The sequence below is a fragment of the Syngnathoides biaculeatus genome, chromosome 7, assembly GCF_019802595.1.
Source record: "Syngnathoides biaculeatus isolate LvHL_M chromosome 7, ASM1980259v1, whole genome shotgun sequence".
Lineage (NCBI taxonomy): Eukaryota > Metazoa > Chordata > Actinopteri > Syngnathiformes > Syngnathidae > Syngnathoides > Syngnathoides biaculeatus.
In genome coordinates, this window is record NC_084646.1 from 7,187,779 (window position 1) to 7,205,342 (window position 17,564).

A 17,564-nucleotide genomic window follows, 5' to 3' on the forward strand; every position below is an offset into this window, starting at 1 on the left:
AATCAGCTAAATATGAACCACAAAATAGCGGGCGGGGTTACTGCGCCTCGTCCAGCAGCCACCGAAGCTCCCTCAGGTGCCCCGTTGGCGGCCCGGGCGCTCACCGGGAAGGGGAGGCGGGCGGCGTGGTGCGCGGGTCCCGCGTCTTGAGCGTCCACGGCGGGTGAGAGGAGGCCGGAAGACGCCAGCTCCCGCAGGGCGCGGAGGTCGCCCGGATGGCCCGGTGGAGGACAATTATTATGGGAAGGGCCGGAGCTGTTCCGATGGGTAAACGTGTCGCCGTCTCCTCCTACCGTGCCGGGAAAGTGACACCTGAGAGGCCGCGGAGGAGGTGAGGAGGATCGGACACAGGCGGTCGCGGAGGTCACGAAGGCCTCCTCAGCAGCTTTTGTGCCCCGCTGACCCCACGTTGACCCGGCGCGTGGTGCCACTATGAATTTCATTTCTTCTCAAACGTAACTTCCCCATTGAAATGAATGGAAACCTTATCATTCCATTAAAAAAAATGAACGTAATTTCCCTCCTATAAGCTGCGACTTTTTTTTTTTTTTTTTTTTACACCCTTTCAACCCTGCGGCTTATGCGGTGATGCGGCCAATTTGTGCATTTATCATCAAAATATCATCATAAGGGCCGCAAAAGGCCCGCGGCCCGCCAGTTTGAGACCCCTGATCTAGAACAATTTTTACCTGGGTTGACTTTCTCTCCCGGATTTTCCTCCCTCGCATAATTTCTCAGACATCGAAAAAAATTGCAGGATCTTCTTGTTCCAGATGTGTTCATTTTCATTCCGGCAACAACAACAACAACAACAAAAAAATAGACTCCTGTAAACATCAAAGAAATTAAAAGTCTTGCTGAGCGTAACACGACAAAAGTACAACTTTTCAAAAACAAAGACGACTTATTGGCCCTTTTTGTTTCGTGCGGTATTTATTAAATAATTTTGCTTATCTCACTTCATTATGCACCGTCATAATTTTGTTGCTGTCGAACTGAGTCATCAGTAGTCCTAATTTTTCAGTCACGTTATGCAGTATAAAAGTGAAAAACAATATAAACAATATTCAGCAATAGAAAGCAAAAGAAATGTAAATTTGGTCCATCCAGATATTTTTTTTAAAAATGCAAAAAAAAAAAAAAAAAAAAAAACCAATTGTAAAATATTATAATATTTGAATTTTTGGCCTGCCTGCCTTTAGCGGCCTTGCTCCAGGAGCTTGACGGCCTCCTGGAGGTCTTCCACGGCCGCGTCCACGTCCGCTCTGCTGGTCTTGCGGCCCACGCTCAGCCTCAGGGCGTTGGACGCCACCTCGGGGGTCACCCCGCAGCTCAGCAGGATGGGGGAAGGCCTGACGGATGACAAAAGGACAACTATCCGTCCGTTCATTTTCTTTGCCGCTTATCCTCACGAGGGTCATGCTGGGAGCGCTGGAGCCTTTCCCAGCTGTCAACGGGCAGGAGGCGGGGTTACACCCTGAACTGGTCGCCAGCCAATCGCAGCGCACATAGAAACAAACAACCGCGCTCACAATCACACCTCGGGGCAATTTAGAGTGTCCAATTCATGTTGCGTGTTTCGGGCATGTGGGAGGAAACCGGAGTGTGCCAGGGACAACTATTGTTTTGTAATTGGAGTCAATCATATAATAATTGGAGTCAATTGTATGGCATATTAAACGGAGTATGTCATGTATTGAAATTGCCGTGAAAAGTATTGTGATGGGAGTCGTGTCATGTCGCTATCGTTGTAGGCGTGAACAATATCGCACGCTAACTGGCGTGAATCCTACAGTATTGTAATTGAACCTAACCTTATGGCATCATAATTGCAGTGATATTGTATCATAATTTGAGGTCTGTCGCCTCATAATTGGGAGTAATTTGTATTGTTTTAAAGTTGGAGTACTAGCATTGCTGTGAAATGTATCGTAGTTTGAGAGAAAAATAGCATAACTGGCAGATATTAATTTTGGTGGCTCGCGTTGTAATTGGAGTGTAACGAACATTTAACGTAGCACAGGTGTCAAAACACATGGCCCGGGGCCCAGATATGGCCCGACACATGATTTTATGAGGTCCGCGAGGGCAAATCATCTGTATCAATTTCCATTTTTGTCCAAATCCGTACCAAAATTTCAAATCATACATGATAACATTGAGATATTGCAAGAATTTTTTTTCTTTTTTTTTTTTTTTTAAATCAAACTCCAATAGTTGAAAAACGCATTACCCTTTATTCTGATTCCAAAACTAGTTCATAAATTTCCTGTGTAAATATCCACCCATCCATTTCCTTAGCCACTTATCCTCACGAGGGTCGCGGGGATTGCTGGAGCCTATCCCAGCTGTCAACGGGCAGGAGGCGGGCGGGGTACACCCTGAACTGGTCGCCAGCCAATCGCAGCGCACATTTAGATAAACAGCTGCACTCACAATCACACCTACGGGCAATTTAGGGTTAGAGTCTCCAATGAATGTTGCATGTCTTTGGGATGTGGGAGGAAACCTAAGTGCCCACCCGGAGAAAAGCCACGCAGGCACGGGGAGAACATGCAAACTCCACACAGGCGGGGCCGGGCTTGAACCCGGGACCTTAGAACTGTGAGGCCAACGGCTTTAGCAGCTGATCCACCGTGATGCCGCTGTGTAAATATGATGAGGCAATTTAAGAAGGGAAACCGTAATGACAATGTTGCCAAAAATGAGTTTGACACCCTTTGCCACGGTCTAAATTTCTTTCTGGAAATTTTTCCCAACTGGTCGACAGCGCATGCAGCCCCCCCCGACGCTCCGTCACCTGTCGCCGCGGTCCGAGTGGCAGGCGGCGCCCACGCTGGCCAGCAGCTTTTTGCAGCGGGACAAAACCCGCCACCCTGAGGCAAAAAGAATGAAACCCATCAACCGAATGATCCAAAAGCAGTACCGTGCGGGTCCGGAGGCTGTCGAGAGGGCACCTTGTAACCCTTGACCCAGGATGGACACGTTACAAGTGTTGGGCAGGCGATCGGAGCCCTGGAAATGGTTGTTAAAATGCAGCTTGTCTCCGAAGGCGGCCTGCAAGGGGAGCAAATAAAAATATCGCCCGTCGCTCTATTGACGCAAATCAATCGAGTTACTGCACCTACGTCACCGAAGTCACGTGACTGGCCGGAAGTGCCGGTCAAGCAAAGCATTGCTCGATGCTAAGTCGCTCGGAGACTTCTAGCACGTCGCCCAGAGTTTTGTCCGATACCGTCAGACATTTAGAAGGTGATAATAAATGAAGGTACGTGGAAAAATGAGAGACACTCGGCACAGGGGACCCATATTTAACGCCGAAGTCCATGTTTTCGCCGAGAAGAAATTGGACCGTTAATTCGCTTCTACACATGGATCTGGTGAGTAAGTCGTCAAGATTCACGCGGAAGAGTTTGAAAGTGTAGAAAAGTTTGGATGCACACAAATACTTCGTTGCTGGATCTGACGGCTTGTGAACGCAGAAGCGTACCCGGCTACACATTAACCTTTGCCGAAATCCATCAATCTTTTTCTTGTATTCAATACAAATACCAATATTTATATATATATATGACCCCTGGTTTTACTCAAACTCGCATTCATTAACTATGATTGAAAAAAAAAAAAAAAGAGTACAGGGAGTCGGCTCCTCCGTACACGGAAGCGTATTGCAGCCACACGCGCGCGCACACCTCTAAACCACTCTGCGAGAGACTGTTTTTGTTGTTTTTTTTTAAATACACATTGTTCTCAAATGAGTCAAATTGGCATTATAAATTCTTCATAATTTGATATTGAGAAGAATAATTCCTACCTGAAGTGATCGCTACACAAGCCTGTGCGTGTATTTTGATTAGGCACCATCAATCACGTTCAATCGCCGAAATCCATCGATATTTTCCGGTCTTGATATTTGTGAAAATGCAAAGATTAGCTTTGACGAGACAACGAAAATGTCTTTAATGTACTTTTAGTTGCGCAGGACTCAAAATGTTTTGAACCGCAAATAAAAATGCGACCTACAATGACCTTCAAGCGCCCACATTTTGTCAGCTCGTGACAAAAAGTACTGCTATCTGCTGTTTTGTGCTGACTTTTTTCCCCACTCAATTTTTGATGCCATATTTTTTTATTATTTATAATTATTATATTATTTTTATTTATTTATTATTATATAATTATTTTGCCATACTTCATTTTACAAACATTACATCCAAGAAAATGAATGCAAAGCAGTACGGGCGTGGAACTTTTACAATACTGAAGCGAGAGGAGTCGATAAAGGTTAAATGCATGAAATATATATATATATAAAATAAAAAGCAAAATTCCAGAAAGAAATAAAAGCGAAACATGCTAATGTCATCGTTATCTGCTTCTTCGATAAGTAATTCAAATCAGAAAGGGAATTCTGCTTCCTGAAGGGGGAAAAAAAAATATTAAATCTGAGATTTTATTTTGAAGCCTTATTCAAACAAACCTTGAGGCGTTCCTCCAGGTAGTCTCTTACGTCCAACATGTGACTCTCGTAGTCGGACAGGTGAGCCGTCACCAGTTCCGCGGCCTGGTAGATAGACACAAAAAAGTAATATCATAAAATCGTACGACACAATATATATATATATATAATATATATATATAAAAAAAAAAAAAAAAAAAAACGGGGGGGGGGGGGGCATTTAAGATGGAAGTCATCCGAACACGACTTCATTTTCGTGAAGATCGCAAGTGTGACGTCAGCAAAAATATAATAATCAACTATTTCTAATGCTCTATACATCAAACATTCAAATAAATAATGCCATGAATAAAATATAAAAACAAAGGTCTTTTGTTGGTGACGGTTTGGCAATCAGCTATTTAAAAGAAAGACCTAAACTGCCCAAAAATATATAAAAATTTCTTGAATAAAAAATAAAACACATGTCAGCATTGCGGGTAAAGGCACCTATGCAACTTCAATATTTTTTAATGATATAATTAATATTGATCTGGTGAATTCTGAGCCTAAAGTGTGGACACAGAGTTCATTTCAAACCATTTACAGCGGCTAAATTTGCTTGATTTACTTTTATTTTTTAAAGAAATTGCATTTTTTTTAAAGTGACATTGCTGAGCAGTATTTGAATTTTCATCTCTGTTTTACATTTGTCTATTTCACATTCAGAGAAAAAAAAAAATCCATTACAGTTTGTATGAGTTCTTTTTTTCATTATTTGGAGCACAACTTGGAAGTATGACTTGATTCCTATAATGTGTTTATATTCCGAGAGTAAAAGTAATATTGTTGTGAAGTAACAACTCTTGAATACTATCCCCCCCCCCCCCCCCCCCCCCCCCCCCAACGGAGCTGTAACTTTTTGGCTACTCATATAAACTCTCATGAGTGAATATTAGTGCAGTGAAATGTCCTTTATGGAATGCCTAAAGTGTCATCTATGAATTGCAAATATTATTATGATTACTCTTATTATGATCATACCTTTCCCAGTCCAGCAATCATCGGTGTGTTTTCTGTACTGCAATGTTAAAAACAAAGAGGAAAATGTTCGTTTATTCCTCGGTTGAGAAAGCGATGCCTTAAGAATGGAACAAATCAATCATCCATCCATCCATTTTCTTAGCCGCTTATCCTCACAAGGGTTGCAGGGATTGCTGGAGTCTATCCCAGCTGTCAACGGGCGGAGGCGGGCGGGGTACACGTCGCCAGCCAATCGCAGTGCACATTTAGATAAACAGCTGCACTCACAATCACACCTATGGACAATTTAGAGCGTCCAATTAATGTTGCATGTTTTTTGGGATGTGGGTGGAAACCGGAGTGCCCGGAGGAAACCAACGCAGGCACGGGGAGAACACGCAAACTCCACACAGGCGGAGCCGGGATTGAACCCCGGGTCCTCAGAACTGTGAGGCCAACACTTTCCAGCTGATCCACCGTGCCGCCTTCCACAGTTTTATTCATATAAAATATGTAAAGCTACAGCACGTTACCCGGGGCGATAGTTCTTCTCCTGCCCGCCGCCGATCAGCAGAGGATAGAGCGGCGTCTTCACGCCGGGGCCGTTCACGTACAGCGCGCTGATGCGTGGCCCGTAAAACTAAAAAAAGAAAATAAAAGACCGTGTCTGACACCGACGGCATTTCCAAACGTGCCTCGATTGTGGCTTGTCCAAAAAAAAAACACACACTGACGCCGCCCACCTTGTGGCCCACGATGGTGAGGTAATCCACAGCCAGCCGCTTGACGTCCACCGGGATCTTCCCCAGCGCCTGAGCGGCGTCCGTGTGGACGAGGACGCGGGCGCGCTCGTCCCGTTGCTTCAGTGACCGGACGCGCTCGGAGATCTCACGGATGGGCTGCCGGACGGAGCGAGGGATGGTTTCGAGAAACTTGGACAGACGACTAAAAAGGTGACATTTTTTACCAAAACGACATTACAGTAAAGCCTGGGTTCTCGGCCACGATCCGTTCCAGAAAACAGTTCGATAAGTGATTTGTTCGAAAACCAAAGCGATGTTTCCTATTACAATGAATGGAAAAAGAAATAATGCGTTCCGAGCCTAAATAATTAGGCTTTTAAACCATTTTTTTTAGCTTTTCCTGATAATAAACTGCATAGTAAAAATACATGTATACTTTCAATACTTTATATAATAAAATAATTATATATATTGTTGCTTAAAATGTATGCTTTAGTAGTAGAGTAGTTATTAAAAATCTTCAACCAATTTATTGCAAAAGTCGACATTTCCGGTGATAAGAAATTGGACAGTTAATTCGCTTCTGTCTCAAGGGTGTTGCGGCCCCACGTCAATCTTTGTTAAACCTGACCCTGACAGACGTTTTTTTTTTTTTTTTTAATATGCATTGTTCTCAAATGAGTCCAATGCGCATTTTAAAAAAAAAAAAATACACCGTCGGTCACACAGAGATTTACGTAGGTTAACGTGTGGCCGGAACACGCTTCCATGTACGGGGGCTGAAGTCTATCCCAGCGGTTTATTTTCATTTTTTAAATGTGTTGGACTCATTTGAGAACAATGCATATTTAAAAAAAAAAAAAAAAACAAAAACATCTGTCATGGAGAAGTTTACCGAAGATTAAAGTGTGGCCGCAACACGCTTCCGTGTACGGACGGAGGAGTCGACTCGCTGTCTTTGTTTTGTTTTTCCCCAATCATCGTTAATGAATGCGAGTTTGTGTAAAAGCAGGGGTCATTTATTGAAATATTCTCATTTGTATTGAAAAAATCTGAGTGGCTCCATCGCTATGTGGGATTTATTCAGATCCAGCAACAAAGTATTTGTATGCGTCCAGACTTTGCGACACTTTCAAACTCTTGCGTGTAAATCTCGACGACTACTCACCAGATCCATGTGGAGATCTAGTTGTGCAAGACAAGCGGAAGCGGGTTGATAGTCCAATTTTTTCATTGGCGAAAACATCGACTTCGGCATTAAATGTGGGCCCTCATTTTTCCACGTACCTTCGTTTATTATCACTTTCTAAATGTTTAACGGTATCGCACATAACTCGGGGAGACGTATTTTCGCGTCGTCTCCAACCGACTTTGTTTGAGCGACACTCGCGTCGGTGCACGATCTCGATTACCATGATGACGCCCGTCTCGTTGTTGGCCAGCATTATGGACACCAGGCAGGTCGTCGGGCGCACGGCGGCGATCACGTCGTCCGCCTCGACGCGGCCCGTCACTTTGGAAACAGCCACGAAGGTAAAATCTGCAAAAAAAAAAAAAAAAAAAAAAAAAAAACGTTCTCTGAATTGTCGCGAGGCAAGTGGACTCTTCTCGGTCGCGGTGAATCCAACTGGCCGCGGTTCGGTTTTACACTTCACCAAAGACAATTATAGTTCACCGCGGCCCGTCTCGTACCGGCTCTGCCGTCCTCCTTGAGGTGCTCGGCCACCTTCTTAACCGAGTCGTGCTCCACGTCGCAGGAGATGATGTGCGGGAGGCTGCCGTCGTCGGGGTGCTGCCGCCTGAAATGTTCGATGGCGCTGTGGAGCACCATGTTGTTGGACTACAAAAAGTCATGTTTTTTAAAAAATGATTCCCTTTTTTTAACGTGGTGGTTGGGTTAAAGTGACGACATTACCTCGGTTCCGCCCGAGGTGAAGAAGACGTCCTCGGGGTTGCCGCCGACCATTCTCGCCAAGCTCTCTCTCGACCGAGTGATGAGCGCCTTTGCTTTCGTGCCTTAAAAGAGCAAATTACAACACGAGATTGCAATATTCCCGAGCTGCTTATCCTCACGAGTCTTGCGGGAGCTCTGAAGCCACTGTCGGCTATCGTCGGGCAGGAGGCGGGGGGACGCCCCGGCCAATCGCAGGGCACATCGGAACACACGCGTGTGCGTAGAAATTTAAAAATACGGATTTATAGTACTGATATAACGAGAACTGCTAAAACCAGTGCAGTCAATGAGGATTTTATATTTTTTTTTTCGACATTATTTATGTACATATGTCAACATGTGTACAGTATATGGAGTAACCTCATGATGGAAACCAAATGAACTGAAGAATATGAAATCGGAGCGGCTTTATTCGGACATGCTCAGCAACAGTGAGCTCACCTTCAACGTAACTGCTACTCGGGTTTCCCCAGGCGTCCCGCAAGGCCTCGTAGGTGGCTTGGATCACTTCCGGCGCCACCGGCGTTGTGGCATTGTAGTCCATATAGATCCTACAAATTAAATCCGAACGGTTATTGGCGATTAGCGTTAGCCGTCGGGTCGGGACAGGAAGCGGTTTTGAACGGTCCCACCTGTCGCGGCTGTTTTCGGCGTGAAGGAACTCGTTTCCGTGTCCGGGGAATCCCTCGGCGTCGCGCGGATTGGCCATTTCCTGGTGAGAAAGGGATTTTGACTAGCAAATGCAATTCCTGTAGGGAGTGCGTATAAATGATGAAAACCTGTGGAGTAAATATTGTTGCGGAGAAATATGTAAGAATAGTACAGGACATGTATGAGGGCAGCAGGACAGCGATGAGATGTGGCGTAGGACTGACAGAAGAATTTAAGGTGGCGGTGGGACTGCACCAGGGATCTGCTCTGAGCCCCTTCCTGTTTGCTATAGTAATGGATAGGCTGACGGTTGAGGTTAGACTGGAATCCCATTGGACCGTGACGTTCGCAGATGATGTTGTGATCTGCAGTGAAAGCGGGGAGCAGGCGGAGGAACAATTGGAAAGATGGAGGCACGCACTGGAAAGGAGAGGAATGAAGATTAGCCGAAGTAAAATAGAATATGTGTGTGTGAATGAGAGGACGTGGAGGGGGTCGAGTGAGGCTACAGGGAGAAGAGATGGCGAGGGTGGATGACTTCAAACACCTGGGGTCGACAATAAAGAACAGTGGTGAGTGTGGTAAGGAAGTGATGAAACGGGTCCAAGCGGGTTGGAACACTTGGCGGAAGGTGTCTGGTGTTCTATGTGACAGAAGAGAAGAGAAAGAAGAGAGAGAGAGAAACCAGTGGCGAGGCCGGCCGCGATGGACGGATTAGAGACGGCGGCACTGAAGAAACAACAGGAAGCAGAACTGGAGGTGGCAGAAATGAAGATGTTGAGGTTCTCGCAGGTTGGATAGGGTTAGAAATGAGCTCAGCCAAAGTTGGATGTTTTGGAGACAGGGTTCGAGAGAGCAGACTCGGATGGTTTGGACGTGTCCAGAGGCGAGAGAGTCAGTATATCGGTAGAAGGATGCTGAGGAAGGAGCTGCCAGGAAAAAGAGATGCTTGATGGATGTTGTGAGGGAGGACGTGAGGACAGCGGCTGTTAGAGAGGAAGACGCATGAGACAGGCTTCGATGGAAAAAGATGACCCGCTGGGAACGTCGACCTCTCCAACATGGCGGTCCATTTGCACGTCTGCAAAGCGGACTGCTACAATAACTCTTAAAACTCGTGCTCCAATCCGCCTGCAGTAGAAGTGAGAACCAAATTGTGAAGTCGTCCGAGAGCGCCAGGTTCAATTTAAATTCACACTTCATCACTGATGCTTCAAACTATAAAGCAGCGTAAAACCTACGATTTTGACCTCACATTAAAAACGCTTTCATAACATAAATAAAACACTGTTTTGACATGTCCAAAGTGTTAATGATGACACATTGTGAAACTGAAAGTGAATTGAATGAAGACGACAAGCCCTCGGTTTGATTTAAAAGCGGCACGACTACTTAGTTCCTTGTGTTAATAAACGTCAGGCTCAAATGAGATGATTTAAACGAGTTTTACCGGTCGCTGAAGTTGCCTCCCAGTTGAACCTGCTAGCAAAATTACCACCGTTCAACAGTCACAAAATCATGTGTTCCACGTAGAAGCTCCAGCACACTTTGCCGTGTCCATCGTCGTCACTGACCTTGTCGAGAGATGTAAAGTCGTCCCGGAGAGTTTAGTTTTCCTGCGTGTCGTCAGGCTTTCGTCTTCCAGAGATTTGCTAGCAAAGCGAAAGCACACCAGATGATGTTCGACTCGGGTTGCCAGGTTTGACGCGTTCAGTCACGCACCACGTTCTGCTTTTGTCGCCACACGCCGATTATTTCGTTCTTCTTCTCTTTTTTTTTTTTTTTTAAAAATCTTTTTGGAGTATTAGTTTGAATACTATTCGAAATATACTCAGGCGCAGGATAACCTAATAATGGTAAAACACGGCTTCTCCTGATAACGATTTACAATCTGCAACCCGTCTCCTTTAAATATCCTGTTTATGTTGCAAAATCTGATGCATACAAATGGGCAAATAGTATTCGTTATATAAATGTGCACATGGTAGTTGGAAGAAGTTTTACCACCCCATTTAATTTAAATATTCTGTATGTTCTTTTTGAGTGGGGAAAAAAAACTCCGCTATTATTGTTTGGATTTGGCAACCCGTCTGCCTCCAACCGGGGTTGCCAGCTTGGATGGGACAAAATTGCTTTCGTTTTGAGCAGATTGCAATTTTGCTTCGACTACACTGATAAAAATAAATAAATAAATAATAAGAATAATAATAAAGGCTGGATAGCGCATACACACCGATTGGTTGAAACCAGGTGGCCGCCATCATGGTACTCCAAAAACGTGTGGCGAATATGGTTTACACAGGTCGGATTATGGCGAGGTTTTTCCTCAAAGTTTGGCATGTAGAATTAAAACTGGTCGTGTGAGTTTGACATTTTCCCAGTTTTGGTAACATGAAGGATTTTTAATTCAAGTTGGTGAGCCAAAAAAAAAAAAAAAGGCTAAGTGCAAAGGAAAGACATAGAACACAGTGACTACCGAGAAACCTTGCATATTACCTCCAGCCCCATTTCCATAATGTTAATTTTTCCCAAAATACCCTGTGAAGCGCTATCATCATGACATAGCAAAAAAAAAAAAAAAAAAAAACCTAAGCATTTTTTGTCATCAAAACATTAAATTTTAAGTCAATCACTTAGCTATATTTTGGGAAATAAGAGCTCGCAACGGGAAACAACATGCTGAACGCAATGTTCATTTGTTGTCTCTGCGACGTCCCATTTCAGACAGAAAATTTAAACTTGTTTCCTGGCAATTCAATTTGCAGAGTTCTGTAATGTGAAATTCATCAAAAATTTCACAGAAAATGTGTTTTCTTGCTTATCCACTGAGGAAGTTTGGCAAAATCTTGACATCGCTTTTTTGCGAAAAACCGTCGAGTGAACAACAACAACCGGAAACAAAACTTTGTTCAAGTGAATTAAGCTCATCAGAAAATAAAAAAAAAGTGTCAAAGTAAATCTTTCTAATTTACCTGTGGAATGTCTTCTCACAGCCACAAAATTAACGATTAACGCAGTCGGCATGCTTTTTTTGGGAGTACCAAGATGGCGGATGGCGACTTCAGTTTTGGTGGCCAATGAGCCATCCAGACTTTTTTTTTTTTTTTAGATCAGTGTTCAAATAGCAATTACTGTAACAATATGAACTCTGGAAATTACATGCCTATTGAAAACATAATTTGCCTCAAAGTCCCCTATCTTAATGCTAACAATTAAAAAAATAACATAGCTAGCCTAGCATCCATATAGCAGTTATATTTGAACACAAAGGGTAGAGCAACACATGTAGACAGATAATATAACAATACTCGTACTTCTCTTCTATGATAAATGACTAACATTACTGTATTGTACAAACGCACCTGTAGTAGCAGCACAAATTGGATCGGTAGCATCAAATCAGGACGCAAAAAGTGTTTAATTCTTTCATGAATCACGCTGAGTTTGTGTTGCATCACTGTAATTTTATTCCGATTCCATATATGACAATGTGTTTCAGTGCAAACACACACGCACAAATATCTGGACGCTTAACTCCGACACTCGAAAAAAGACACGGAACTCTACAGCCCAATTTACAGTCGGATCTCAGCCGTCGGATGATATGATACACAACCGTTCACAGCAAATCGTGTTTATTATATACAATGCAAGGTCGGGTTTCTTTTTTTTTTTTCCCCCCAGAGAAAGACAAAAAGTTGGAAGCACAAAAATTGCAATTTTTCATCCAAAGCAGAGGGCGATAGAAAATGGATGACAGCCAATGTGCGCGTATTGTAACAAACAACGGTGGTGCCGCACACACATTAACGCACGAATACATGTGAGGTCACGGGGGGGGGGGCACGCACACACACACACACAGAAGCACTTCAGTAGTTATAGTATATTAAAAATGTCGTTTGTACATTCAGTGTTTGGTGACTGCAACAACTTTGGTCGGATCCAATGCGACGCACAAGGTCGGGTGAAAACGGAACCGGATTGGTTGCAGCTGTGTTGACGAGGAACATGCAAAGTTGGCAAAATGTCATCACTTTCCAGATGAATTGCAAAATGGGGGCCAGGGGGGGCGAAGTGATTCTCAAAATGTGCTACGCATTCATTGACAAAGAGTGGAGTGGAGTGCATCTCCCCCCCCCCCAAAAAAAAAAAAAAAAAAACTTTTTGTTGTCTTTAACCGAAGTACGGTTTTAAAAAAGATTTGTAAAATTTTATCATTTGATGGGGAAGGCATTTAAATGTAGTCCTTATCGAAGTACATTTTCTGTATTTCATTTACAGTTGTACAAATGTTTAATTTTTAAGCACAGAATTCATATTCAAATAATGTTACAGTGTCTGAAACATTTTTTTTAATCCAGTACAGCATAATTTTTGATATTCATGATTTTTTTTTTTCAACTTTTCATGCATTGTAGTACTTTTTTTTGGTACAGTTCAGTTGTATTGAACTTTATACACAATACATTTGAAGCAAATCATAATTTATGTACCATTATTTAATTTTCCCATATTTAGGCGGGGGGTTAACTTTCAATTGATGCAATATTACATGTTCTTACATTTTTGTATTTTTTTTTTTTTTTTACAGTGGACCCCGCATACTTGGATTTTGGCACCCAGGAATTCACACATGTGCTGATTTTCATTTTATTTTTTTGTTTTTTTTCATAGGGAAGTAACCCCAAAAATGCTTCTTGTTAAGTTATCCGCAGTTATTCAAGATTTTTTTTTTTTTTGGTATTATAATGGGCATCAAATATGTGTCAATTTTTCCACCGGTCACAAAGTGGGGTGGGGGCGCGTGTACTTTTTTTTTTTTTTTTTAATCAAGTACAGCGCAGTTGTACCTAACGTTTACATGCATGATGCAAGAGGTGATCTATGTATCATTAAGAACAGTTTTGAATTTTTTTTTTTATATTTTCATACAGATTTAAATTGTTCATGATACATTAACTTCTTCCTTTTGTATTGAAGTTTATGACTCTTTAAGGACATTTTTGAAAATATTTTCCTATATTGAGGCACAGTTTATGTTTAAACTGCATATTGTTGCAGTAGATTTCCAATAATATTACAGATACTTTTTAGGAGTAAAACCTCTTCCTTGTTTTTTATGTTTTGATAAATTGTTTATTTTCGATGGTACTTGCTATAAAAAGTTTGAGAAGCAATGAGCTGGAATGTAATTTTTTTTTTTTTTATGTGTTATGCCGTCATGTTGGCTGACCTGAGGCATGCTCACATCATCTAAGAAATTGAAAAATTGATTAAATGTAAACTAATAATATTAATAATTAGAAAATAAAACAAAAATCTTATGTTCCATCCATCTATTTCCTGTCCCGCTCATCCTCACTGGGGCCGTGGGGGGCTTGGCTATCTCAGTTTAAATTTTGGGGGTGGGCTCAGTCGAGTACAGAAGAACCTCCGAAGTCCATTAAAAATGGAAATGTTCAGGGGGAAAAAAATCTGCTTTAAAATGTGCAGAAAAATTATTTTAATTTAGACTTTGCTTCAATGACCATCTCGGGTGCAGAATTAGCACATGTGTCATTTACATATTTGTCATTTCATTTTAAATATGTACCACCAATGAGGAGGATGCGAAATGCGGAAAGAATTGGAATTTGAGGAAAAATATTTGCTCCCAAAAATTGCACGAGAAAATTGTCTTGACATTTCAAATCTGATTCTCATTAAAATGTTTTTGAAATGTTGAATACAAAACATTTCATTTAATTTCAAAAATTCTCATTAGATCTCTACTTAAATGAAATGTTTGTAATAAAACACCTAATTACATTTTTTTTAATATAATTTAATTCAAATATACTCGTCGTACTTGCTTTTATTTATTTTTATTTAAATTGTAATGTATTTTTTTATTCATCCGTGCATTTTCTATACAGCCGATCCTGCTTTTACTTATTCATTTAATTTTAATTCTCGTGTTTTTTTTTTTTTTAATTAATCCGTGCATTTTTCCATACCGCCGATCCCGTTTCGGGATTTCCGACAAAAGGCGAAGTACAACCGGGGTAAAATGTTCTCAAATAAGTACATGAAATCATGGCATAAAATAAAAATGAAACTGAAGCGAGCCACTCGCTGTACGGTTGAATCTTTGAATCAATCTCCTGCTTTGAGGACGTACTTTCCTACAAATTAGTCAATCCAAAATTGTCAGATTGAGATTTTACTGATACTAAAAGTTTGTGTACATGATGACGACGACGACGATGATGATGGTGTAGGGATGAAAAGCACGATTCATAGCAGCGTGAAGGTTGTCCAATCGAAAGCAACCGTGAGGCACTACATGTCATCCATATGCACATTAATACATATACAGTACTCTATACTGTAGATATATATATATATATATATATATATGTATATACTTTTATACTACGTTCTACTGGCCTGACAACTTAAAGGGGTGGAAGGGATTCGTTCAAGTAAAAGTGTGGTTGTGTTATTATTATTTGAAAAAAGAATTAAAAAAAAAAAAAAAAACATGGGAGGGAGCGCCTTCCAAAGTGCCGCGTGCAGAAATTGCACCACTTTACAAATATAATGTAAACGTTTTTTTTTTCCCCCCTCAATAAATAAACGCGTGCAGACGGAAATAAATACATAAATAAAAAGTGATAGGTGATGAGGAGCGTGGCGTCGCTGTCGTATTCGTGCGAGTGCACGTGCGCCAACGTGGAGGCAGCGTGTGAGAACGTTTGTCGGCTAAATTAAAACAACTAAACGCATTTTTACCGTACGCATATGGAGAGACAAAAGTATTAGGACACACCTGTCAATGAAATCATAAATCGCGAATTCAAAGAAGGTCCTTCCTTTTCCAGCCAAGTCCAAAAAGGTCAACTGAAATAAATAAATAAATAAATACAGTAAATCCCAATCCGAGTGTCCCAATATATTTGCCCAAATTTGACATTTTCTTCAATTTTTCCATTCCCTATTAGTGTCCCGATACTATTGTCCAAACCGCCGAGTTTTTGAACTTCCTGGAAGTGTCCCAATACTTTTGTGCAGACTCCATATTTCAATACTTTTATCCAAATTCCAACTTTTTTACTTCTGAGTGTCCCAATTCTTTTGCAAACATTACTTTTTTTTTTTTTTTTGTGGTCATTTAAGACAGCCGTCCTCATTCCAATTTTGTTACTTCCTGTTTGTCCCATTACAAGTCCACACGCACACGCACACGCACGCGCACACACGCGTTATGTATTTTATGTATAAGGCCGAAAGCGCCACTGACACGACTACATGACATCACCACACACGGAATGGCGTCGGACTACGGGACTGATTAGAAAAGTCCGGACACGAGATGGCGTCCAGGAACGCGAGCGTGTGCAAGAAGGAAGATGGCGGCGGCGGCGGCGGCGGCGGTGGTGGTCTATGTACATGTGGAGTCTTTTTCCTCACATCCTCATCTGTCCCACCCGTCTTCTAGACAACTTGGATCTGTGGGGAAAAAAAAAAAATAACAGGCTAATATTGGAACTACAATATTAGTACCATAATTTCCGGCCTATAAGCCGCGACTTTTTCCACACGCTTTCAACCCTGCGCTTTATGCGTTGACGCGGTTAATTTGTGCATTTTTTTTTTTTTAATGGCTGCAAGGGGGCACTCGAGCGGAAAAGGTAAGAGTGACACCGGTGGAATATATGTGCCGAGGAAGTGACTTTTACCGGGATGTTTTTTGTTTTTTTTACCCAGCTCTGTTACCGCTGCGCTAGCGTGTTACTGAGTCTCAGTGATTTTTACCGGTATGTCCCCCCCCCCCCCCCAACTCTTAGCATATTCTACACGCGGGTGTCAAACTCAAGGCCGGGGGGCCAGATTTGGCCCATCACTTGATTTTACGTGGCCCGCAAAAGCAAATCTAGAGTGTCAATTTCCATGATTCTTGGAAAAATCTGTACCAAAATTTGTCATGTACATGATATATATTGTCGTATATCCATCCATCTGTCCATTTCCTTTGCCACTTATCCTCACGAGGGTCGCGGGGAGTGCTGGACCCTATCCCAGCTGTCAACGGGCAGGAGGTACATCCTGAACTGGTTGCCAGCCAATCGTAGGGCACAGGGAGACAGACAACAGGTGCACTCACAATCACACCTTGGGGCAATTTAGAGTGTCCAATTAATGTTGCATGTTTATGGGATGCGGAAGGAAACCGGAGTGAAACTCACGCAGGCACAGGGAGAACATGCCAACTCCACACAGGCAGGTCCGGGATCGAACCCGGGTCCTCAGAACTGTGAGGCCGACGCTTTACCAGCTTCTTCACCATGCCGCTTTATCATATATCATAAATGATAAAGTTGATATTTTACAAGCATTTTTGTGTTACCACACGTGAACAGTTGCAAAACACATTACCCTTGATTTCCGATTCCAAAACAAGTTCATAAATTGATGATGTGAATACTTTTGTTCCACAGTCATAACAGACCTCTGAGGGAAACCGGAACAACGCCGTGGCCCACTGGAAAAATGAGTTTTTCACACCCCCGTTCGAGCATATTAGCATTCCATAAATCCTCATTTGCAATCGACTCGACTACAGGCCGGGACGTCCAACCCTTATCAAGTCTTTGCACTTTGGTTACTCAGGTTACTATCTTGTACGCATGTTAGCATGTAAGCATTTTATCGCGCATATTAGCATTTCATCAATACTCAACTACAGGGCAGGGAGCAATGGCAACATCCT

At 42.3% G+C, this 17,564-nt stretch overlaps 2 protein-coding genes across 8 annotated transcripts in view; both read right to left on the bottom strand.

The window, feature by feature from the left end:
* Positions 1-1,129: 1,129 nt before the first annotated feature.
* On the bottom strand, positions 1,130-11,861 carry scly (selenocysteine lyase). 3 transcript variants are annotated; one of them, XM_061824998.1, is made up of 14 exons: positions 11,782-11,861; positions 10,384-10,461; positions 8,791-8,870; positions 8,600-8,709; positions 8,120-8,220; positions 7,897-8,044; positions 7,617-7,744; positions 6,205-6,360; positions 5,995-6,101; positions 5,483-5,519; positions 4,481-4,564; positions 2,958-3,057; positions 2,801-2,876; positions 1,130-1,352 (listed from the first exon to the last, which is right to left on the bottom strand). In XM_061824998.1, exons 3-14 carry the CDS (start codon positions 8,865-8,867, stop codon positions 1,199-1,201), a joined length of 1,278 nt encoding a protein of 425 aa, XP_061680982.1. In that variant the 5' UTR covers positions 8,868-8,870; positions 10,384-10,461; positions 11,782-11,861; the 3' UTR covers positions 1,130-1,198. The 3 variants fall into 3 exon arrangements, with proteins under 3 accessions (XP_061680982.1, XP_061680983.1, XP_061680985.1); XM_061824999.1 differs by lacking the exon at positions 11,782-11,861 and adding an exon at positions 11,043-11,059; XM_061825001.1 differs by lacking the exon at positions 11,782-11,861 and having other exon boundaries at positions 10,260-10,397.
* A 1,732-nt stretch (positions 11,862-13,593) lies between these two features.
* kif1aa (kinesin family member 1Aa) overlaps positions 13,594-17,564 on the bottom strand; it is a 55,283-nt gene continuing 51,312 nt past the window's right edge. For all 5 annotated transcript variants that reach the window (XM_061824618.1, XM_061824621.1, XM_061824620.1 and 2 more), the window contains one exon: positions 13,594-16,303. In XM_061824618.1, the coding sequence (XP_061680602.1) occupies positions 16,261-16,303 (43 nt within the window). In that variant the 3' untranslated portion in view covers positions 13,594-16,260. The remainder of the gene's footprint in view (positions 16,304-17,564) is intronic.

Excerpts from the sequence above, each read along its gene's own strand:
- scly (XM_061824998.1), bottom strand. The coding sequence starts at position 8,867 with ATGGCCAATCCGCGCGACGCCGAGGGATTCCCCGGACACGGAAACGAG. Across the intron at positions 8,221-8,599 it reads GAGTAGCAGTTACGTTGAAG|GCACGAAAGCAAAGGCGCTC; the intron begins GTGAGCTCACTG and ends TGCTCTTTTAAG. Across the intron at positions 6,102-6,204 it reads TCACCATCGTGGGCCACAAG|TTTTACGGGCCACGCATCAG; the intron begins GTGGGCGGCGTC and ends TTCTTTTTTTAG.